Here is a 25,304-nt window from a genome sequence, read left to right as displayed (position 1 = left end):
GAGCCTTTGTGCTGTGCCGCCGCAACAAGTTTTCACAACAAAAACAATCGACTATATATTAAAAGAAAGGATTAATGTGCAAAAGATGTCTTTGTCATGTCTTTTCTAAATGATGTGGGGGATTATTTTTTTAATGTTTGTCATACATGGAAAATTAAACTTGCAGTCTACTGCATGCATTTGTTACAGGAGTCATGAATAACAAGCTCCATCTTCTGGCAAACCAGTGGAACTGCACTATGCAATAACACTGGGGAGTAGTTTAAAAAAAACTGATGAGTTTGATTTTTATGCTGATTAAAACTAAAATTTGCATGCTGATTTCAAAATTGCAGTCAAGTTTTTTTCTCCACATCTTACCCTACAGATAAGCAAAACTCTACTTGTTAGCTGAAGTAAAACTTGCCGGCTACAAAGGTATATATTTAATTTGTATCATATCTGCTCCTGTAGCTCCTCCAGTAGCCATATCCTTTGTAAAAACATTATGGTTTTAAATAAACATTGCAGTCATGCCTGTTTCTTTCATATTTCTTTGAATGTCAGTATTAGACAGAAGATTTACTCCATTAATCTGTGACTTTCCAAAACAATGTAACTCTACACTTTAGTGCTCCATGACAAAAACACACTGTTTAAACATCCCGAGAAGAGCATTCAGGTTTTTTTTTCACCTAAGTTTTAAAAAGTGTGTAACAATGTTTAACATGGTGTAAGTTGCACCTTTGTGAAATAAACAAAGATGTATGTAACAGTAAATTCACACGCCCACCATTATAATGTTAGACTAAAATACGGCGTTTTACCGTCATGTTAGTTGCTTTTTTGTGATATAAACAAAGATAAATGCTACTTTTAATTCACCCTTCCACCATTATCTGATCTAAGAGTATTATACAGCATTTTAACATTGTGTAAGTTGCATCTTTGTGAAATAACAATATATGAATTATGCAACTGTTACCCCCATGTCCACCATTAATATAAGGCAACCACACAGCGTCTCACTTCATAATGTCATGCAGGATTTATCTGGGCTTATAAATTCACTAGTTATTGTTTTCATTAAAATAATTTTTGAAAACGTTTTAATGTATTTTGTCATAATTGTGTTTATTGCATAATTTGAAAGCAGCTACATTTTTGCTTCAAATCTAGTTTAGTCCCATGCATTAAATGGAAGCTGGAACTTTTCAATTGCTAGTAATAATTTGTGTTCATATACAGCATTTATCCTTTGCATATATATATATATATATATATATATATATATATATATATATATATATATATATACATATATATATATATATATATCAGCCGATATATTGGATATTGGCTTTTATGGCCTCTATATACCAACTTATTTTTCTTTTCTTTTTTTTAATACAATTTTACAATTTTAGAAAACAAGGATCTTATTGTTCAAAAACTTGGATTTCACACCCATAAATTAGTTAAAAACAGCTGTCAGAGCTATCTCAACTAAAACTGTTCCCCAGTATAATACAACAAAAAATGGACTAAAACCACTTTTACAAAGATGATCCCGGAAACTTTAATCAGCACGTCCTTTACTTATACAACACCAATTGAATGACTTAAGGACAATTTATATCTTTAATGCTTGTATTTTTTTGGGGGGGTAGTGCATATCATTTGTATAAAAAAACAAAAACAAGACAATGTAGGAAAGTACATTTAGTTAATTAGATTATATATACACTTCTTGTACCTTTCAAAGGTAAGGCCTTGGGTACAACTGACACACTTTCGCCATTTAGATCCAAACTCTGTTGACATATTTAGCTTATAAACAACACTGCAGGCTCATTAGACTGAACATGAAATGACAGAGAAAGACCATCATGCTCAGATTAGACATCTGGTTTAAAAAGAAAACAACGTTCTACTAACTTTGTGGAGTTCAGTGTGCGACCCCTTTTCTATTGTGCGTTCTCGGAGAATGAGAAATGAATATATGATACAGTTTTTGGCTACAGTACTCAACAAAACATCATTACAAAGACAACAGGCACTATGATTCAGTATGACAGAGCATGATTACAAAGCTACAGATAAGTTTAGTTGGCTTGTTATTGAACATAATCCTGCTCTACTCGGCTCAGACAGTGTGTAGACGACCAGAAATAAAACAATGGGCTCACATTTCTAACTTCTGTATCAACTTTTTGTTTGTTGACATACTTTGAGGATCCTTGAGGCAATAATTATAGCTCCATTAGGGAAATATGACTAGATAAATAAACTGAATCACACAGATTAATGCAGAATCTGCATGTGAAGGCAACATGGTGTTTGTGCAGTGGAGCAGCAGCCAGAGGAGAAACTTTATACTGGAGTTCCAGGCATGCGAGGGAAAACAAATCAATCCCACTTGGTCTGTTTGTTGTCCTGTTTTCTGAAACCATCTTCCTGATTGTCCTGAAAAAGAGTCAGCCTGCTAACAGATGGATTTCATTCAGTCTGCATGAATTTAAACATCCCATGATAGTTACGACTCCAGCGTCTTTGGCAGAGTCGATTTGGAGCACAAAGGAGGTCAAAGCACTTTAAATAATGGAGTAGATAAGAGAAGACACTTTTTTGATTTGTTTCAGTATAAAAGTCTTAATTAGAGAGCACTATTTTCAAGAGGTCATTTTGAAATACTATAAAAGGACAACCACACAAATAAAACAGTCAGCACCATGAACACAATGCTGCATGTACCCTGTTTTTACTTAATAAGTCGGTAAATAGTTCCGGTTTCTTGTTCAGCATCATACATCACTCAATACACAAGAAAGAAACACTGTTTTTTTAAGAAGAAACAAAGAAATGTCTGTGCTGTAGAGTTCATAAAAAGAGAAAGGTTCAGTCCTGCATCAGCCTGCAGTTTTCTCCTACACGGGGTCACGAAGAGGGAAGTATGAAGGCTGTTAAAGGTTCCTCCTGCAGAGCGCTGGTCCAGCTGATGTCAGCTCCTCCTTCAGACGAGGTTTGACCCAGATACAGCATGTTTGTACAGAGACACATGGCATCACGAGCGTGCAGTGAGTCCCTGTGGTCAGCAGGGGGGGAAAGTGAGGTTTGGAGGTCACTGAGGTCTTCTTCAGTTCACCAGCAGGTTGTCCTCGTATGTTGTTGTTCTGGGGGAATAAAAAATAGACGTTAATAGATTTTCCACAGCAATGACTGTTTTATTGCCACTATTCTCATAAATCCTCATTTATAATTACACAATGGTAGAAAACAGTGAATGATACTCAGTAAGTGACTCAACAACAGTTAAAATATCCCATTTTAAAGCATCTTTTGTAATCTACACCAACATTGCTGTGATTTCAAAAGCAGAACTATTTAATACAAAGGTGTCGTGTTCATTTAGAAAAGATGAAATAGGAAGATAAGCAGGAAGAGTAATGATATGTGAGAAACAGGGGGGGACAATTTATGGAACATACCTTTAATAACTAGGTCACCTGACACCCCATAACACCCATTCTGATTATTTGTATTACAAGTTTATATAATAAATCTTTAATTACAAAAATTGCACATTTATTTTTTTAATGATTTTTGTTGTAGGAGATGTTAATTCAACACCTTTTGTACCTTAAATGCAGAATTGCAGATGTACTGATCTGAACATGTGAACACTTGTAGCTCACACTGCATATTTTCCCTCTTGTTTTCTTACTTTTTAAAAAAATAATTTAAATCTAAAAATAATGAAAAAGAATTATAGATATCTTCACCTGTCACAGCAGCAGAAGAACGAGCACGGTGACGTCTCCAAAACCCTGAACTTCCCCGAGCTCGGTGCATCTGTACACTCTGCTATGAAGGCGTGCAGGTCTGTCATATGGATAGGTTCCTGGGTTTGGTGCTGTAGAAATCAATGAGACATTAACATAAATAAAAAATTATGTTTATCGTATTCAATTTCCTGACATTATTCTGAGATTTGTAAAAGTTTTTATTCCTTCCAAACCTTGATGGTTTCGTAGGCTCCCGTGATGAGAGCGATGAAGAGTGACAGCACCATGTAGATGAAGAGGGAGATGAAGGTGTACAGATACACCTGACTGAAGAGCCACACGAGGGTGCTGGTCTCCTGCATCTCTGAGAACGTCACAAACATGTCGTCCCCGTTGATGAGGGAGAAGAGGCACTCTGAGACCATGGACAGAGAGCGGAACTGAAGGAGAGAAGACATGAAGCAGTTAGAGTAATCTGAATTACATTAAAGAGGGGTATTACACTTTTTTACAGGCTTTCTATTGTCACTCTGGTACCCCTGTAGTAGATTTATATGACTTATAGCTAAAACAATCTTATCTTTCGCTCACTAATGTTTCAGAAACTTTTATTTCAGCCTCTATCTGAAACATTTCACTTTAGCTGCTGTCCCTTTTAGACTCTCTACTCCACAAACCCCCTTCCCTCTGATTGGCCAGCCCCTCTGGAGGCCTTTTAGGGCAGGGCATATGGCAGACCTTAGTGTTTGAGGCCTGCCTTTTTCAAAGATATCATTAACCAGTTAGGAGATCCTTATGTGATGATGACCTCATCCTTTTGGCAGGTCTCATGAAGCTCTCATGCTAGTTTTAGAACAGGGTGTTTTAATCAGTTTAGAGACAGATTCAGGAATTTCTGGTTTAGTATAAACATCCATCATCGGTACTTTATACCCATGTTTAAAATATAGTAGAGCAAAATACTCCCTACTTAAAATTGGGGCACTGAGCATTAACATATGTGGTATGTGTGAAGTGCTACATGATTTAAATTGTTTTGATTCGCTTCAGTTGTTATTTTCCTCTACAGTTTAACTAACAGTTTCCTGTTTCTACAAACATCTTTGGTGTTAGTGTAATTGTTGATCTGAAGAAGCAGACATTGATACTGTGTAGGAAATGAAGGGCATTAAAGCTCTGTGTCTCAAACGCTTGGACAGAAATTGGGAAAAGGACCTTTGGGTACTCGACACCCTCAGCTTGGAACAACTTGAAGCTCAAGGAGCTAGTGTTCTTAAAGGTCCCATATTGTGCAAAAATCACTTTATTAAGTCTTTTGGTGAAATTTGTGGGTCTTTGTCTTTCCTCCCAGCCCACAAAATGTGATATTTGATGTCAAAACCTGCACTTAGTAGAGCTTGTGAATGTAAAATCCTGACCTAAAACGAGCTGTTTGGATTTTGGGGATTTGCCACGTCAGCGATTCCCTTTTTTGACCAATCAGTAGCAAGTCTGACCTGATTGGTCCACCAGAGCACATACCCTCGAACCCTTTGGAGAGAAATTTCTCCAACAGCGGGGAGGAGGATGCCGAAGTTGAAGAGCCATCACTGCTCTGTTTTTGGCTGTAAACAGCCACATAGCTCCATGCACAAGCTTCCCATCTCAGAAGAAGACAAGACTAAGTGGCTGGAGTTCATTTATCAAGGAAATGTGCCAGCTACACTCAGTAAAACTGTGCATGTGTGTACTAGTCACTTCACGGCCGACTGCTTTTCCAACTTTGGACAGTACAACAGAGAGCTAGCGAATAGACTGGTCCTAAATCCAGGCGCATTACCAACCATCCTCCAACAAACCTGGGACCATGGAAATGTGAGTATTTTAAATGCTGTGTGCTGTGGAGCAGATGTAAGAGCTTTTCCTCAGTGTCCCCCCTGTCTCTGTGTTAGCTTCAGGATGCTAACTTTAGCTGCAGTTTGCCTGTTGTTTTAGCCTGTAATATTAGTGACGCAGAAGAGCGGGGCGGTATCAGCGGTGGCTCATTTACATATGAAGGCCACGCCCACTAAATCAGAGTGTTCTGAACAGAGGGGCTATGAGAGCCTGGAAACAATGCTGCTGTGCTTGATTTATTTGCTTTTTGGACCAAAACATGTTACTACCATTTCATGAAGACATCAATGATCCATATTAAACTGCAGAGAAGGAGCAAAATATGGGACATGGAGGCTGGTTCCATACGATGTCAGTGTTTTAGCTCAGTTGTTTCAACAGTTGTTTCCTAGAATGTAATTTTAATCTTTTATTTTGTGTTTTGTTGACTGTGCTTTGTTTCTCTTTGTGTTTCCTGTCTGTAACTTTGTGTGTTGTGTTTTTGCTTTTGCCTGTCTTGGCCAGGTCCTACTTGAAAAGGTGGTTTTTAATCTTAATGGGACCAACCTGGTAAAATAAAGGTTTAATAAAATAAAAAATAAAAACAAGTGATGAGACTTATTCTAGAGAAGGGTACGAATAAAATATGAATTAATAATGTGGAAAAAAGCCCAATTATTTTTATTGTTTTTATTATTATTATTATTATTATTATTATTATTATTATTATTATTATTATTATTATTATTATTATTATTATTATTTCTACCACAATAATCTACTTTCTATGCTAAAAATACATATCTATAAAGAAAAAAAAGATAAAATAAAATGTTTTTTTTTTAAATTATTTTTGGGTTTTATCTTATTGTTTATTAATCTAACCACAGCTTTTTTAATGTAACTTTTTGGGGGCTGATTCCTTGGACAGCTGAAGAGAGACAGTCAGATTGAGAACACATGCAACAAAGGTGTCATGGCCAGGAGATCAACCAGAGTCTGTTGTGATGAGGATGATAACCTCCTTGTATGGCACGTGCTTAATCCACTAACCCAACCAGCTCTGTGCCCCCGCAGAGAAAAGTGCTGATCACAGCAGAAAGCTGTAAATATTTTTGCTCATAAGTTTCTCAACGTTAAAGCTGATTATAATTGTTTGTTGTTTTTCTCAACTTGTTTTTGCTGCTCTTAATAACCAACACAAAAAGTTAAAGCAATGAGTTAATTCATGTTTAATGAGCCAATAAGTTTTATTTGAGTTGCGTCAATTTATTAAAAGTTACCTCAAGTCACTTAACACTAACAACAGGTCAAACTCTGCGCTAATGTTACATAATAAACAAATTTACAGCTCATATCCAGATTGAGTTTAAGAGGTTTGACCCCGTTAGTAATCACATTGTAGTTAACAACAGGATCAAATCTGCTCACCTTGACGTGGTACGGTCCCAGGACAATCCAGCCGCAGAAGCAGTATCCAAGATAGATGACGGCCACGCAGCAGCAGAACCGGATCACGTTTGGGAACGCTGCTCGCAGTGTTATGATGAGGATCTGAGGAGGGCACGGAGATGTTACACAGAAGAAATAACGACAGAAAGAGAGCTAAAGACTACCATTTGTATTCTTTACACCATAAATCTGTGACTTACGTTGTACTTCTGGAAGAATGTGAGGTAGCGAATGACTCCAACCCACACCAGGAGGGTGGAGCTTCCGAGCAGAATGCCACAAACATCGTATGAAGACATATTCTGTGCGAAGGAGGAAAGAAGTAAGAAGTTAATTTGGCTAAGAAATAAAAAAACTGGCATCATCATGAGAAAAATGAAACAGATTTTACTGCACCTTCGTCTCAATTCCAATTTTGATAATACTGCCAGTGATGGTGAGGACGTCACTGATGATGAGGAGGATATACCAGCCGTTGATGAACTCCATCCGGTCTGACCAGCACACCTGACGATCTAGAGTGGCTTTGAAGAAGCGAACAAACTCCTGGTGAAGAGAAAAAAACAGTGTTTTTCGTCACACATCCAGATTAAAGAAGCGAATGAAGGTTTTTCTGTTTGATTGTGGTACCTGTTGCAGGAGGATGCCTCGCAGTATGGAGCGTCCACACAGCAGCAGTGACAGCAGGCACACCAGAGCAACAGCGACATCAAACGCGACCCGTGTGTAACTCTCAGCTGAGGATTTAGTGGGAAAGAGAAGAGCTTTCAGAGTGATTTGACAGGATGCAGAGGTGGTTCATCCACATTTACCGACCAGCTCTCTTACTGATCTCACAAATGTATAGGGTGCTTGATTCTGATTGGTCAAAACCTCGACTCACCGTGTCCCGAGATGCTTGGGTCTCTGCACTCTTTGATGAAGGCCCTATTTTCTAACCGGATCTTCACTTTGCCGCTGTGAGCCTTGTTGTCCAGGACTATCTGTGGTGAGAGATGACCAGCAGACCTTTAAAACTGTCAAAAACTTTTTAGGACAATGCACCAAGCTTAATAAAAATTTAGCATCATAAATATAGTTCATTCATCCGTCCATCCTTTATCTTTTTGTGGTATGGTGACATAACTTATATGTCAAAGAGAAAAGCGGATGTTAAATACTGTATGAAAATGGTGCTTCTTTACCAAATCTGGTTCTGGATAACCTAAGATGACTCACAATAAAAAAGACAAAAAAGAATCCAAAAAGTAAAAAAGAGAGGAGAGAAAACTGAAGTGCCAAAGTGTTAAACTTGCTCCTTTCTAAAGCTCTGGAAGAGGATCCCAGCACAGAGCAAAGACAGTGAAGAAAACTGGGATATGAATGAAAAGCAGAAATTTAAAGAGGCTGTGAGGAGTTTGAAAGTGATCTTGAAAAAGTCTCCCTTCTAGATATATGCCTGATTTTAATCCACACTTTAAAATGAGATAACCAGCACCAACATTGCTGGTTACAGTTAATTTCAAACAGCTACTTCTTAACTTCCATTTCGGGTCGTCCAGGACTGGATTGATTTACAGCACGTCCAAGTCTCTGTGACAACACCACGCCAGCTGACAAAGTTTAGTAGAGAGAAGTCTTCTGTGTTTTTCCTACTAAAAACGATTTCTGTGACTAATTTTGTAGTGATGGTGGACACTGGAGCCTAACTGTCAGACAGAAAAAGGACAGAAGAGCAGAAGAAAGAGAAACAAGAGAGAGATAGAGCCTTAGCTAAAGGCTAACACAGGAGCTAAACTGTTCGTGATAATGTTGATTCCAACCCACAGTCAGCAGTTATTCTGCAGTGGTCTGTTCAAACTTGAGAGTCCAACAATAAACCAATAAACTAACATTACACATTACAGACATGTCTTAGAGCACTGGGCTGCCAGCTGTGCTATATATAAACAGCTACTAAACTACTTACAAACTGACAGTGTTTACTTGTTGTCACGTTAGTCTACAGATACGTAGGAACACTGAGCTGCTGATAGCACTACGTATAGCCGGCTGCTACAACATTTGCTTGATGTCATGTTTCAAACTGTAGCGCTACATAACTGTACTGATAAAAACCTTACTTGGCGCATTATATCCAGTAAAATGTTGTCTTGATCAAAGGAAACTTGTTTCTCTCTGATCTCCATTGAATTCCAAAACAAAGAGACTCCAGGCCAGAAAGTGGCGCGGGAGTGTAACTAAAACATATCACCACCATCCAAACAGTAATTTGTATCATTCAGTCACAGTTGTGCAACAGCTCAGAGGTCTGATTTGAAGTCCATCTGTATACTTCTGACTGTGACTTTGCTCATCATAACTGTTGCTCCTATAAATTGGGGGTACATTTCCTTTGTTGCTCACCGTGATGAAAAACGTGTAGCAGTCTGGGATTTCGTTGTTGATGATGGTCTGTATGTTGATAGCCTTCAGCTGGAACTCGATGGTCACATTGATGAACCTTTAAACCAACACACAGATGAACAGTTGGACAGAGGCTACGGAGACCACAAACACGCGTAAAACAGAACCTGTGCTTGCCTGTGTGTGTTTTTAGGCACACAGAGCTTGTATACATGTTTGAGTGTGCGTGTGCAGCAGAGATAAGTCACTTGTTGAATGTCATCATCAGATACTACGTAGATAAAGGTCAGCAGTGGAAGCAAAATGAGGTGAAGCTGAAGCCACGAGAAAAATGAAGCCTTACTTGTGGAACTTGAGTGTAAAGTTCTTGTAGCTGTTAGCAAGCTGACCTGGAGGCACGGAGAGCGGGTTCACACCTATGCAGTCTGAAAACAGTGAGACAAAACAGTAATGCTGAGTAATTATGAGCACATATGGAGCAAACAATCACAGGGTGAAAAATAAGGAAGAGAGAAACGCTTAGTACAAGCAGTGTCTTCTTTATTATGTGTGGTTGTGTTTACTTGTTCTCAGATCTTCAGATTAATAATCATCATGAAGAAATTAAAGAGGAAGTACGAAACTCTGAGACTGCAATAAAACCTCTCCCTTAAACTGATGAAATCCAAACAGCTTAATCAGTAACTTTTTATCTACTTCAGCTTCTTCTGAAAAGTTTATTCATTCATCAAAAATGATTTCATGGCAGTTTTTTAGCACACTGTAGAGTGGTTGAAAGCAGGTATGAGGAAACTATCAGTGCTGATTACTTTGCCCTGTTTTTATGAAGACATTCCCGTTAGTGCTATCAGGCAATTTAAAAAAAAAAACGAATTAATTACTGTATTTGTAATTAATTAATCTAATTAATCAAATTTTAATCTCATATCTGCTTAAGGTCCCCAAATAAAGAATTTGAATTCTAGGACATCACAAAATTGTACGAAGAAAAGAAGATTTGTAAATCCACATTTTATTGGTGATTGAATAAAATCTCAGTCAGGACATCTAGTCCAAAAATTTCTATATTCTATAATTATACGTCAGGCTGATATTAACTTCTTTTTACATGAGCTTACAATAACAGTGTTTTTGTTGACTGTGCTGTCTTCATTTTTTTGCAAATAAATATGACATGTTCATTCTTGTTGTCACCTTGGCTTAGTATGGTTTGATTAGCCGAGCACATATGAAGTGACGTGCCACTGCCATGTACAAGTCCTTCAACTGGCCAATATTAAAATGCCAGAGTTCGCTGCAATTGGCGTTTATAGACGTCAATGCGATTGCAACTGTTTACTGTGTCTATAGAAGTAATTTATGTTTCTTAGCAGAGGGAGGGGGGTCTGGCAGAGCTTTTCGATCAAAATCATGCTCGTAAACTTCTGTGGGTGACAGCGGTGCGCTCTTTGGATGAGAGCTCAGCATGGATATGAGGAGAAGATGTGAGATGACAGAGGCATAGCGAGACGCTGCAAGTCAGAAAAGTTCAGGCAGCTCACGCTCCAACTGAGGATGTGTCGCGGTAGTTCAGAGAGAAAGAGCGGCGTGATTGTGAGAAAAGACGAAGGAGATAATGGAGAGGATCAAAGGATGGAGAAGACGAAGACGAATGAGATCAAAAATAGTATGCTTTGTGTGTTTTTTGGATCCAAAACAGGAAGAGGGGCATAAAAGAAGAGAGTCCACTCTTCTTAGGTAGTTTTTGGTGTTTACATAGTCAAAGGAAACAATATTATTTGGGTCTTGAAAGATCATTCAAGATGCTCTGAAAATGGCTGGCAGCCATTTTTTTTTAAACTTTAAAATCATTCATTACCTCTTAATACATCACCTGCCTCTGCTTCAGAGTAACCACAGGTGGAACTATTGTCCCAGAATCAACACCTTTATTACAGGTACTGATTCTGCACTGAAATGCTCCCTTGATCACCTCATAAGCAAAGTGACGGTGGCCTCCAAGGACAAGAAGCTTTTACACGTAAAACTGTTTGTTGGACTTTCATCTTGATGTCACCTGCCTTGGCAACATCATCATTCTACCTTTATGAGTTGTTTATGTACAGGGAATCACCTGTAAACACAGTTTCCATCAGCTGATCTCATTAACCTGCACTGGAATAAACTGTAATAAGGGAACATTATGTAATGTTGCAGTAAAACTACTTTCAGTTCTCAAAAACAATCACACTCATGTCTGTTCTCCAAACTTATCTCTTCTTCGTCACAACCTTGATGTCTTTCACAGCTTGTCAGAGTAAGAAAAGTTCACACATCAGCATGTGTAGAACTACTTTTAGTTGAATTAATGAATAAACAGTCCAGGAGTGACTCTGTCAGTTTGTTAATTTACCTGTAATGATGTGGGGGTCGATGATAAAAGTGTCATTGGCCGGGTCGATGCTTCCTTTCTTGTAATACTGCTGGCAGAGAGACAGCGCACTTCCATTCACACCGACATCATAGACGTACGCATAGCGCCCAACTGTGGTCTCTGGTAAGGCCAGATACTGGAGAAAGAACAAGGGAAGAAGAAGAAACCTGAGTCATGACAGCTTTAAATTGGAAAAAGCTTATCCTCTTTTCTACCCATTTAGTTAAGGATTAGTTTGGTTCTGCTCAGGGTTTCTGCCTCTCATATAAAATGTTTCCCTGCTGTTTTTGCCAAATGTTGTTTATTTTATGTTGGGTTATTTAGAGAATTCAAAAAACAGGGTTTAATGGCAGCTCTTCTCTGGGAAGTTCAGTGAGAACTTGGGTGCAACGGAAATAAAAAATCACCTCTAAGGAAAGAAAAGAAAAGAAAAAAAAAAGCCAACTCTAATAACATGAACTAGGTGTCAGTTTCTGTATCTTCTGTTTCTTTTGTGCTGAAGCAGCCGTCACATTCCCCTCAGGGCGTACCTGCTCCACGGCGTAGAAGATATGGTCGTAGACATCGCTCTGTGTGTAAACGGCAAAAGTATCATCCGAGCCCTCGTCGTAGTCTTTGAGGAATAGGTGTTTGAAGGTCATGGTGTTCTCCTCTTTGAAGGTCACGACCACCTGGTTACTGAGGCCGAACAGCACCAGCTAGCAGCAGAGAGGAAGGAAAAGTCAAGTCAAGGTCAGAGGAAGCACCATGGATGTGAAGAACGACAGGTGTTGTGTTTAAAAAGGACCTGTCAGTCATTTAATCCATGTTATTCTGTGTGTTTTTCACAGCTCATAGATCACTGTCAGCTTCACCTGGCTCAGTCTGACATGTACCTACTGAAGTGAGAAGAAACGTCTTTTATCACTTTACTAATTACACTTGAAGCAGCTGTGAAGAGCTTTCAGTTTGAGATAAATTTTGCGCCCCCTGTGGACAAAAAGTGTTTGCTGATTTTATCCTGTGCAGGTGGAATAAAGCTCTTGTTACAGTTAAAAGTATTAAACCAGTGTTTTCATCTTTCTATTGATATTTACCCGACGAGTCCAGAAAAAAGTCTTGTTTAGAGATATTAAACGAAAAAAAAGACACTTATATGTGTAAAAGACAATCTTCAAAGTCTGTAGAATTAAGAATAAAGTTTAAAGACAAGAAACTTTTCTTTCACCATTTGTAGTTTCTTACAGTGTCATTTTTGTCTTTATCTTGAAATGAGACATTTTTGGGGTCTTGTTGAGCCTTTGTGGCTCAAATTAAGTCTGAAAAGATGTTTTTCAGATGCAAAAACTAGCTCAGATTTCAGTTTTTGAGGACCTTAAAGAGACTTTGCCATGGCATTTTACTATTCAGCTCAGTAGCTCAGATCTTGCATACTTTTTGTTGCTGGTGCCGGTGGCTTTGTGACCTCTCCTCACATGACCCTCTTATTTCTTTCATAATCAGATGTTGTGCAATCTTGTATGTGAGTGTATAAAAATGATTAAATAAATAAAAAAAGAGTGACAGGAAACAACAATATTTCCTCTGAGTCACTCAGATTTTATGCTTTGATGACTCAGGCAGTGACTGAAAGATCAGTCTGAGCTTGGACCTTTCAGTCGTACAAATCAAGATTAAGACATTAAAGACTGAATAAGAGAAGCAGCAGACTGTCAGGGAATGTAAAATAAACATTATAATAAGTGTTGTAGGACATATTACAAATATATCGGAGCATATACTTGTGCTGTGACGATGATGATCTTGAGCAGCTGCAGGATCAGCTTGTACGGCTTGCGTCCCTTGGCGTGATATTTATCACACGGGCTCATGAAGAAGTACTTCAGCTTCCGGCGAATGGCCTCCTCTTCCCGCTCCACCCCGACCCAGTGACCGGCCATGGCTGTGGAGAACCCGTGGTTGCTGAGGTTGTTGCTGAGGTTGTTACTCTGGTGGTGGTCCGAGTGCTCTCCGCTGCCGTCTGTGGAGCCATATCGACTCACCGAGTAGATCAGGCCTCCTCGTTTAGAAAGAAGAAACACCTTTTTAAGCTAACATAATATACAGACCACAATAATTCTTTGATATGGACTCATTCTTTAGACGCTGACTTCACAGGGTAATTTTTCTTCCCTTATTGGGTGACTTTTTAATTCTCTATAAGACATCCAGGCATCATTTTTGTCTCTCAACTTCTTGAAAAGGGAATGTGGCTTATATTTAGGGATGGGTACCTTCCACATTTGAAACAATTCGGTACTGACACCTGGTACCGACGCCAGGTACCGACGCCCTGTACCAATGCCCGGTACCCACGCCCGGTACGTAGGGATGGGTACTGAGTTAGGTACTTTTGTAGGTACAGACCGAATTCTGTCAAAAGTACCTGGTACTGATTCACGTAAAATGTTTAGGTACCTAAATGTGTCCTTGTGACTGTAAGGGAGTGGAAGAGTAGGCAATTTTCCATGCGGGGCACGAACCTAGCATTGCAAGTTTAATATATATAATACGTAATAGTACCAATTTTTCAGTAATTTTTTGTGTTTATGTGGAAAAAATATCAATTACTTTGATCACAAAGTCTAATTTTTTACAATTCAAAATATTTATTCTTCTATATATATATGTAACCTTGTGATGCTGTTTTAATGTCCAGCTTGGAAAATCATCCACTCTTTGAGTACCCCACAGTCATAAAGTTACGTTTAGGTACCTAAACATGGCACTTTTTGATTTCACGTGAATACTTCTGGCAGAATTCGGTTGGTGCCTATAAAAGTACCTAATTGGGTACCCATCCCTACTTATCTCTGGTAAGACATATTTTTAACTAAAACAAGACATAAACACTTGCTTAATACTTGCTTGTGGGGATGGATACCTTTTATATTTGAAATCATTTGGTACCGATTCCCGGTACCTGGCAATGGCTATCAGTACTCAACAGTACCAATTTTTAGTACTTTTTTGTGTTTCTGTGGTAAAAAATATCAATTTGTTTAATTACAAAATGTAAATTATTTTTTATTTAACATATTGATTCTTCAGTACATAACCTTGTAATGCTGTGTTTATGTGTTAATGCATTGAGGTACCTAAACATGGTACCTTTTAATTTTACATGAATTGGTACACAGTGTTTTTGGCAAAATTTGGTCGATACCTATAACGATACAGCCACACCGAAAGCGAATTTGCATCAAGATTACATACAAAGTCAATGCAAAGGCGCGTTTGGATGACGATTCGCCCCGGACGGCGCGTTGGACGCATTTGGACGCCTAAAACGCTCAAGTTGAAAATATTAAACTTTCGACGCGAATTCAGGCGTGACGCGCGTTTAAATTTGCGAGTTAGCATTAAGATGTGGCCGCGGCATAAAAGTACCTAATTCAGTACCCATTCCTACGTCACTTTTTATATTGGCTCAGTGAAAAGTTTCTCATCATAAATTTGATGGATTGGCAGGACGTTGTCAAAAGAAAAAAAAATTAATATCTTTGGTGAATCATAACTTTCAACCAAGCATCAACAAGTGATAAAGAAATAATTTGATGTTTTGGGGACCAAATCCTTGGTAAATTTCCCGCAGCCACAGCTGAACACTACTCCTGCTTGTACAAGTGAACTCAGTAATATTGAAACTTTATTTCTCAGCACATGAAGCACAAATAAAAGGAGCCGAGTCACGAGGCTGTCACTCCAAAAACTGTCAACTTAATGATGAATCAAACGTTCGTGGTAATTAAACGATTAGGCGAAATTAAAAGTCTGGAACAAGAGTTCCCATTGTGCGGCCCAACATTTGTGTCGGTAACAACATGGCTTAAAAAGAAAGCGCTAATACCATGAAACAGGCTGGTCTTCCAAAGTGCTGAGCTCCAGTCTGCTCATTTCCTGCCAAATTTGACTTTCACACTTTCAACATCAACAGCTTCAGCATCTCGTCAGCAGCAAAAATCTGTTTCACCACACTCTCCTCTTTTGCAGTGTTTACAGTTTTCCTCATCTTTGTTTCCCTCTCACACTTTGAATATGTGCTCAATGCGTCTGCACATGATCCATCTCTTTAAACTCCAAAGCCTCAAAGACTAATTAAAAGAAAAAAGATTAATGACTAAGAGAGAAGCTTTCTTTTCTCTTTCTTCTCTCTTAACCACTAAGAATAATCCAGTGCTGGGATTAAAGCTGCAGAATAAAGTGCAAAATTACCGTCATTGTGTTTAGAGCAGCAACAATAAACACATTACATAAGGCTGCTTTAAACACACAACTGGCTGATGACATCAAACCTCACCTGTCCCTCAGGTGTCTCTTGATATCAGATGATAAGAGGTCAGTTTCTGCAGTGTAATGTGCTGCAGAAACATCAGCAAACTCTGCTTCTGACCAAGAGAAATTTTCTCCATTAGAGGGCGATATGGGGAAAATATGTCAGGATGTTTTTACAGCAGGATCAGGATCTGGATTTTATCAGGATTGTTTTTTATATTCAGACTTTTTTTGACCTACAAAGAACATTCTTGTCACATTCGCATTTTCAAATCATGATAAATTCATTCATTTAAAGACGTCAACTGCCGGAAAGTGAAAGGTGGACATCCATCTTTTGTAAAACAGTCTGTGGAGTTACATGACACTGATGTCAGCAGCACATAGCAGACATACTACCGACAGGAGACGACGAGCAGTAGGAGAAGTGAAGAATCCTGACGCAATGTGGTTTGAACTGACAAGTCCTAAGACTCTGGCTAGACTGGGTTTGACAGGTTAGAGAGTGAGTTAGAAGGTAAGTATGAGGTTACTGTCACGGACAGCTACTATGATCACCCTCAGGTTGGAGTAAAAACAGCTTCGAGGTTATGTGAGGATTAAGCGAACAAAATTTTCCATAGGCCTATGACAATATGTGAAAATATGCCCTGCTTTAAAACAACACACTGCAAAAAAACTGAAATCTTATCAAGCGTTTTTGTCTTATTTTAAGTAAAAATTGTCTTGTTATACTCGATATGAGCCACATTCACCTGACCAGTCCAGATAAGTGTCTTGTTTTAAGTTGTTTAAAGACAATAATAAGGTCTAAATCACTTGCAACAAGAGAAATAAATCTGCCAATGGAACAAGAAAAATTAGCTTGAAACTAAAATAATGTCTTCAAACAAGTAACTTTTCTCTGAGTCAATACCAAGATCGCATTGGTACATCCCTACTTTTGAACATCATCTCCTGCATAAGTATGACAACAATTTAAAAAAAAAAACTCAGGCCACTTGAGCAGCAGCTCTCTCTTCTTTGTCTGTGTCTTGTAATTTTTTCATCTCTTTTTCATAATTTTTGTATTTGGAGAGGTTCATTACTTTGTATGGCTCATTTGTTGGTCATGGACACCAAACTGGTTTTGTCTTCAGCAATATTTTTACTACTTTTTCTCCTGTGTTTGTCTGGAGATCCTACATGTAATCATGGCTGCATTGTTTACATGTGAAATCAGCTGTTAGCAGCCTGTAGCATGTCAATGCTAACTGGTGCGAGGCCTGATGTTCCCCACAAGGTGAGGAAAAGGAGGTGAGGACGACGTGCTGGTTCTCAGGTGTGAGCTAAGAAGTGACAATATGGACCTGTCCTTCCATCCATCATTATTGGGAACGTAAGATCTATCTCCAGTAAGATGGACGAACTAGCTGTGCTAACCCTGCAACTGAGGGAATACCAGAAGGCAGAGTAGCATCATGCTATTCACAGACACGGCTAACGAAGCTAACTCCAGACACCAACATATGTTGGAAGAGCTTCACCTGCTGTGAGCAGACAGGATCCAGGCGACAGAGACTGAACAGACTGCTGGAGAAGCTCAGTCCTGGACCCTGTGGAGGTGGAGGCTGGCTGAACTGGACAATGATGGACAAGCTGTCAGCATCTATTTTCTTATGGAGCTTTTTGCTCTTTCTATACACTTTCTTACTTTTGTTTTTTTGATTGCTGCTGTGACTTCAATTTCGTTGTACTTGTTACAATGACAACAAAGTTCTATTCTGTTCTGTTCTGTTCTAAAGAGATACCAGTTTGAGTTTCAGTCTTCTTACAGGCGCTTATAAGTGTCTCTGTTTTGTTTCAAGACATCAACTATTCTACAAAACTAGAAAAGGATGCAATGTCATTGTCATAGAGCTTAGTTTTATCTAAATTAATTAAAAATTAATATTTAAAAACAACAACCACTTTTCCTGCACGAGACTAAAGAAAAAGGGAGACAAATGCCTGAGACAATTCAGCTTCAGGAAAGTATTATATTAAAAAAAAGGCATATCTGAGCCAGACATCAAAGCAAACCACTTCTATCTCAAAGCTGGTCAACTTTTAAAAAGCACCAGCCTTTAAGTAAAAAACAACAGATCAGAAAGTTGGCTTATCAGGCTTAACACGCGTCACATGCCTTCAGCGTGCCTGACCTGACTGCTGTGGAGGAACAAAGAAGAATGGGGTCACTCACACTGTTCGCTCAGTTTACATTCAGGAAATAACTCAAATAGTCATGATAGTTGTAGTTCTTTCAGTATAACTGTGTTTTTAGGACACTTTCCCCCCTGCTCCTCACTCCTGAAAGACATGAGAACTTTTTCCCAGGATTACTCAGTCGCCAAAGTCAGCATAAACAAGAAGAAAAAATGCTGAGTCAGGATGAAGTCAAACTCAAGAGACTTGAGGAGTCAGTCGAACTTAGTGTCAGCTCTGCAGAGACGTTGAAGGGGAAGAAGAAGTGAAACAGGACACAAAACCTGGACTGATAAATATAAGTCAGCACAAGGTGTTGATAAATAGAGGGTTTCACAGAAAACACTTCTCTGGAAAGTCTTCTGTTGGAGCACTGAATAAAACTTTAAGTCTTTTAAACTTTTAGGATTCATCGTATTTAGATATACATCAAACACAATGAGTCAACTAAGCTACGTTTCCAGTTATGCACATTAAGGGAGAATTCTTAATTTTTTATATCAAACAGATGTAATTTGTGTTTGATTTTTTTTCTGCTGTAACAATGCTCCTTTGCAATAAATCGTACATCTTTGGAAATCCTGTTTATTTCTGATGCAGAGCTCCGCTGTCTGCAGTCATTACTCAGTCCCACCCACAGTACCATATGATTGGTTACAAGCAGAGCCATGGCTTGGGAAACAGCCAATCAGCAGTGCAGTTATTACAGTTATTGCAGTTACATTGAAATTTTGGAAAACTTTATTTACTGTAGAAAACTTTAGCTTTTTAATTTTTTAAGTGTTCATTTAACTTTATAAAACATGCTGCTAAGCCTTGGAGCTGTTTAATAAACTCATGCTTAAAGGTCTTTGAATGAAGTTAAGTGTTGAAGTTTGTATTGTTCAAAATTTTGACACCAATATTTGCACTTTGACTGCAAATTAATATTGGTTTCAAATATCGGTTATCAGCCTCTTTGACTACAAATAATCAGTATCAGTATCAGCCCGGAAAAATGAACTGATGGCATTGGCAGAGAAGATTTGGCAAATTTTTCATGGGCACAACCCGCAAACTGAGCCCTGCTGCTCATCCATTTGTGTTTTACACAAATAAGATTTAAGATTTATTTCCAAGAAGCATTGCTAGCATTGAGTCAATCTACCAAACATTAACTGCGTAACTTTTTCTGCTTTCTTCTTCTTATTGTGTTTTTGATACATGATCTAGGCTTAACAGCGATGCATTGGTTATAGCATTGTCAGAGCAAGAGGGTCCTTGGTGACTTCTCTTAGGAAAGTCAGATCTCTTGGCTCTCCCTCCTGTTGTATCTTACTATTTCCAAAGCCGTGTTTCCACCAAGCAGACCGGTTCGGTATCGTCCCGTTACTGCGCGCGTTTTGTGGTGTTTCGACCGACTTATCCAGGGACAGATCCCCAAATAACCAAGATGAGCCATCCCACTTTTTGGGACCCTTTCGTATGGGTGCCAGACTGAACCTTTCTGCTCTCTGAAGGTGGAGCAACACACTGTAGACCATTGATTGGTCAAAAGAATCGTCACTTACCCCGACAGTGGCTGTATTTCTCCTGGCGGCACACAGACTTCTCTGAAACAAAGCTTGATGGTGCTTTGTATCAAAGAGCTACATGTCAATCACAGAGAGGATGAAATGCTGCATGTCTTCCATCTATGCTCTTTGTTTTCTGTGTTGCGTTTTTCTACTTTGTTGGATTTATTAGCAGGGTAAACTGTGTCGCACTGCTACAACATCACGCTATTGTTTAAGAGCTGTGGCTTTTGGCATCCAGCTTACACGCCGCCTACCACAAGAGGGCACAGTTTGCTGTGGAAACGCAAACGGGATCAGGCTTAACTGTACCAAACCGTGCCAAAGCATACTGAACTGTACCGGACGGCTTGGTGGAAACACGGCTATAGTTAAACAAGGAAACCCTGCTTTTAATGCTAAAAACTAATGAAAACTATTTTTTTCAGGCAAAAAGAGGACTTGAACACAATGCAGCTCAATAGTATTTTCACGTTACCATAGCAAATGAATATGAGAAACATTCCTACGAGGTGTGTTTATTTTTTAGAGTTTGACCACAGCCCATATGGAATGACTGGGGAGACTGAGTTTTTGACCTATACTGCAGCCAGCCACCAGGGGGCGCAGTTTTAGTAGTGCCCCAGAGCTGAGCAAGACGGTGTCTGTTTTTTTTTAATTACAGTCTCTACATGTCAGCCCTGTGATAGGCTGGCGACCTGTCCAGGGTGTACCCCACCTCAACCATGACCCCGTGAACAGGCGATGAATGGTGATGGGTGAATGAAAAGATGGATGTGGGACCAATTGGGTTCCCTTGACTTTTGGAGCCAGCCTTGATCAAAACCTGGTGTCATAATTTACAACAAAATCTACCTTTACCCACATCAACAAGGTCAGATATTTTTATGTTTCATGCAGATTTGATTCAATTTCTGACCTGCAACCTTCAGTAACCTATTACCAGGTTTTCATTTCTAGTTCAATGCATGCGGCAAAATATCCTCTATTCTGGCCTTTAATGAAACAGGAAATTAACACCTTAATCAGAGTTAGGTAATCGCTGTAATAGGTTTACTACTTAGGCCTGTAACACCCTTCAATAATGTCTCTAGTTTCAAAGGCTTTGTTTTGTTTTTGCTCACCGTCTCTGAAAAAGCTCTAAAATCCTCGTACCGAACTCTCCTGAGGAAACAAAATGTGATGTGAGATTTTTCGATAACCACATCAGGTAACCTGTGGTACACCACAGCTGTTTGTAGGGATCAGTTCCTGTAACAAACCAACACCTGCTTTTCCCTTTTGAAAGTTTAAAGCCACAACAGAATGATTTTACGTCCACTTGAACACAACTCGCTCTTAGTGACAGAATTTTAATTAACTCAGTGAAACACAAAGACGGCGAGGTGTCTCAGCCGTGACAGGGTTGCGTGCCGTGGTGAGAAGAATGAAAAACCGCTGAAAGAATCCAAACACTTCACATGTCGATGAAAACAAAAGGGAAGGAGTCTGAGCACACGTATCTTTGATCAGAGTGTGCCGATTGTCACGGCGGATAGTAATCAGACAAACAAAAGTAGGCGCAGGCCATCGGCCGTGTCGCCAGATTTGACACACGCTGAGTAAATCCGTAGAAACATCCGGCTCTTCTGGTTCACATACGCACTCGAAGAGATGACTAAGACACTTATAGAGCTTCACGTCTGTCAATCAAAATCCTAACTGTTACTGGAAATCTGTCAACAACTTCGAATCTTTGCAAGGATCTCGTCTTGCCGTCCACAGAAAGAGGCCACCCACGGGTGAGGAGTCAAAAACCCTTAACATACACCAGAGTCAGAGGGCAATCTCCAGTTTAAAAAATGATGCACTGATAACTGTGTGTGGGGTTATTTGTGGTGAAGATGAAATGTCTGAAATAAAAGGCCAATTACTTTCACTTTATAACAAACTTTGTCCAACTTAACAAAACTGAAACTTCCTTTACTGCTTGTGCCTTTAAACTCAAAGGTCAGTGAAGAAAGCTTGGGGTTTTTTGTGCACAGATATTGAGACATACATCCTGCTGCAGCCAAACCAGGAAAGGAGGTATAGCACTAAAAAAAAATCCAACTGTCATCCTAGAATCAAAGTCCAGGATACGGTGCGTTTGCTTGTTGAACTAATATGTTTAAACCCTTACCCTCATATAGTTACATGTGTTTGGAGGGAACTCTGCAAACATCAGCAACTTAAAAATAGGGATGTCCTGATACACGGATATGCATTGGCGCCCGATACTGCTATTTTCTAAGGATTAGATAGCATAAGATTTTGTTACGTGATCAGAACCGATCCAGTTTTCAAGTGTTTTCAGCACCGTCACACTTCGACTTCTTCTTTCATTTAATAGCAAGCTACGTTCAGGTGCATACCACCACCAACTGTACAAGAGTAAGTAGCGTCATATCCCCATCTCTAAACTCTACCTATCAGTTGTGTGTCCTTCAGAAAACTGAATAAGACCTTCCTTCCTTCCTATTTTTAGATTTCTTTTTAAAAAAATGAGTTGTATTGTGCTTTAAACCTGACAGAATTTAAGACATAGTTAACAACCTGTCAAAAATAGTAATGTTTATCTCCCTGTACTGTGCACTTTCTTGGTCTGTATTTTTTGTGTGCAAAGTTAAGCACCAGCACTTCTTCTTAATCTATTGTAAAATTGATTTGCATTATGGGTTTTGAATTTAAACTAGTCAGGGTTTATGTTGTTTATTTATTTTTATTATTGTTATTTGGTTCTTTATTATTGACCTAGCTGAAAGAGCAAGTTTGTTACAATACGGTTTTGTAAAGCAAAATAAAAAAGGATGTGTATGCAATACTGGTTGCTTTATTTTCAAGGGTCTGAAAATGTAGGTATTGGATTGGTATCAGATCGGTATCGGCAAAACATACCATGAAAAAATTGGATCGGAAGTAAAAAAATCTGTATCGGGACATCTCTACTTCAAACCTACCTCTTCAAAAAAAAAACCTCTTTCCATCTTATACCTTTATTCTTCTCACACAACATACTAGCGATAGACAAATTATTGACCGGGCCGATTATCTGAGCTGATATTTGGCATTTTGGCGTTTTTTAAAATCTGACAGCTGATATGAAACCAATTCAAAACAGTATTGTTTCCTGCGCTGTGTTGGAGTTTGTACTGTTCATAATTTTTACGCCAATATTTTCACGTTGACTTTAAATTAATATTGGCTTCGAATATCGGTCATCGGCCTCCTTGCCTCCTAATAAATGGTATCGGTATCAACCCCCAAAAAATCCATATCGGTCGATCTCTACAATATACCATTTGTCTTTAAATATTCAGGCATGCGCTGTACAAGTCCTATCGATTATTATTGTTATTACTAGTATGAGGACTCCTTACAGCACTGAGTAACACTATTACAGGGACTTACTACACTTCACTCACACTGAGAACCTTTCCAAAAACTGAAGACTCAATCATGCATGAGAGCAGCTTATGAAATTTTGGAATAATCACAATGCATAAAAGAGTCAGCCATCTACATGTGCCAATTTAAGAATGCAGGCTCCTTTAGATCAACAAAAACACACAACTACTGCAGGATTAAAAAGGGGCATAGTGTTGTTTTCCTGATGCCTGAGCTGCTTTTAAATTCAGGAGAGCTAAACAAATGTAAAAATCCAACATGGGTAGTAAAGTCTATATTATATATCAAAGAAACATCTAAAAATGAAAACCTTTGGTTATTTAAAAAAACAATGTTGTCTTGTTTTGTTGGACAGACAAACAAAAACTCATATTTATTTATGATGCAATACAGGGATGCGATATGCTGATATATCGAAACCCCTTTTGGCCGATACCGATACCAATAATCACAAGTTTGTTTGTTTTTTTCACTGTAAAGAAAGCTAAGTCTATCCTGTACTGGAATTTATATGTTACTCTTATTGTGACGGTTTTATTTGTTTAAGAAACACACACAAAACAAGACAATAAACATTTGATTTTACCATAAATAAGAAATGTATTATTTTTTCAAACTCAAGACATTCAGTATTGAAATACAGAAAAATAATTTCTTTAGATCACATGAACTTTAAATGTAAAATGCATTTTTAAACATAACCAAGTTGCATTTGATTATTTTAGAGCTACTGTAACAACCTGGTGACAGACACAGAGCTCTGCAGCGCAAATAAATGAAGTGCTACATTTTATTTGAGGAGCTTATTTTTCAGATGGAAAATAATAATAATCCTAACTGAATAGCACCTTATCGGCTGTGCCTATCAGCAGAAATTTTCATATCTGCCGATACCGATAAACGTGTTTTTAAGCTTTTATCAGCCGATACCGATATTGTGCCGATAATATCGTGCATCCCTAATGCGATAAAATAAAAATCAATTCAAAAAATCAGTTGATGATTTGTTGATGTAAGGATGACTGGAGGTGGGGCTAAATGTGCATGCTGTACAGTATCGGCCTTTAAACTGTATAATACAGATATTGTATCATAATCCTGATTTTGGTTGCCTTACAGTCGATCATTTAAAGTAGAATCGATGCATGATGAAATTTTGCACTCTGTTCCATATCGTACAGTGAATTATTCCTTAAGATAATAACAATTAGCGAGCAGCTAATCAATTATTAGAAGACTATTTTCACCAAATCTGATCAATATTTGTATATTTCTGTATCCTTACATCGCTCACTAACAGTCTCTGCTAGCAAAGAGAGGGAAATCCCTCCGTGTCATCGAGGATAAAACATAATGTCCTTACAGAGAGCATGACTCTGACAGAGCACTTGGGGAAACACACGTTAAGATAATAACCACTGTGATCTGGGCTAATCACAGGATGACAGAGCAGTAACAGGTGACCGTGATGTTTGGATGTCTCAACAACAAGAAGCAACTCTGAAACTAGCTTAAACACAACAAAAAACATATGGAAACGTTTAGGAGTTAATAAAACTAACTTTAAAAGACTTTTTAAAGCTAGTAGAGGTGAAGTTGAAAGTAAAAGTCGATTAAACTCGTGTTACCTGTGGAGTCTTCTTGTTCTGTCTCAGCCATGAAGTCCACCGCTTAAAATTAACCAACAGCCCTCGTTTATAGCTATAAACCTCAGAAAAATCAATAATATACTGTATAAATAACTGTTTTTAGCTCTCACAGCACACAGCTGTGCAACAACAGCCGGGCTTCAGCTCCTCTGCTGCTGTTTGAGGCAACTCTCTTCCGCTCCTCGTGGTCATGTGACCAACACCACGTGATCACGTCACTCCGCTCAGGGCTCGGTGCCAGCCTGCAGACCGAGCACAGGACACTCAGTTGAGGCGGATTTTCTGAATTCAT

The 25,304-nt window shown here is 38.7% G+C and overlaps 1 protein-coding gene across 1 annotated transcript; it reads right to left on the bottom strand.

Moving 5' to 3' along the window:
- Positions 1–1,525: 1,525 nt before the first annotated feature.
- mcoln1a (mucolipin TRP cation channel 1a) lies at positions 1,526–25,226 on the bottom strand. The gene is made up of 14 exons (XM_074665382.1): positions 24,992–25,226; positions 13,629–13,906; positions 12,399–12,566; positions 11,848–12,004; positions 9,799–9,880; positions 9,456–9,552; positions 7,954–8,053; positions 7,701–7,807; positions 7,467–7,616; positions 7,271–7,372; positions 7,050–7,172; positions 3,998–4,204; positions 3,762–3,892; positions 1,526–3,152 (listed from the first exon to the last, which is right to left on the bottom strand). The coding sequence occupies exons 1-14, from the start codon at positions 25,020–25,022 to the stop codon at positions 3,116–3,118; spliced, it is 1,770 nt and encodes a 589-aa protein (XP_074521483.1). The 5' UTR covers positions 25,023–25,226; the 3' UTR covers positions 1,526–3,115.
- Between the last annotated feature and the right edge of the window lie 78 nt (positions 25,227–25,304).

The sequence above is a fragment of the Halichoeres trimaculatus genome, unplaced genomic scaffold, assembly GCF_033239565.1.
Source record: "Halichoeres trimaculatus isolate MK-OKI-2021-1 unplaced genomic scaffold, fHalTri1.1 fHalTri1_scaffold_2, whole genome shotgun sequence".
In the NCBI taxonomy this organism is placed as follows: domain Eukaryota; kingdom Metazoa; phylum Chordata; class Actinopteri; order Labriformes; family Labridae; genus Halichoeres; species Halichoeres trimaculatus.
The sequence above is the reverse complement of the archived record's forward strand: the minus strand, read 5'-3'. Positions and strand labels throughout refer to the sequence as shown.

Bases quoted from the DNA above. Each gene is read 5' to 3' on its own strand.
- mcoln1a (XM_074665382.1), bottom strand. From the start codon at position 25,022: ATGGCTGAGACAGAACAAGAAGACTCCACAG. The intron at 9,881-11,847 runs GTAAATTAACAA...CACTGTTTTCAG, and splicing joins CGACCCCCACATCATTACAG to ACTGCATAGGTGTGAACCCG. The intron at 7,173-7,270 runs GTAAGTCACAGA...TGCCCTCCTCAG, and splicing joins CATTCTTCCAGAAGTACAAC to ATCCTCATCATAACACTGCG.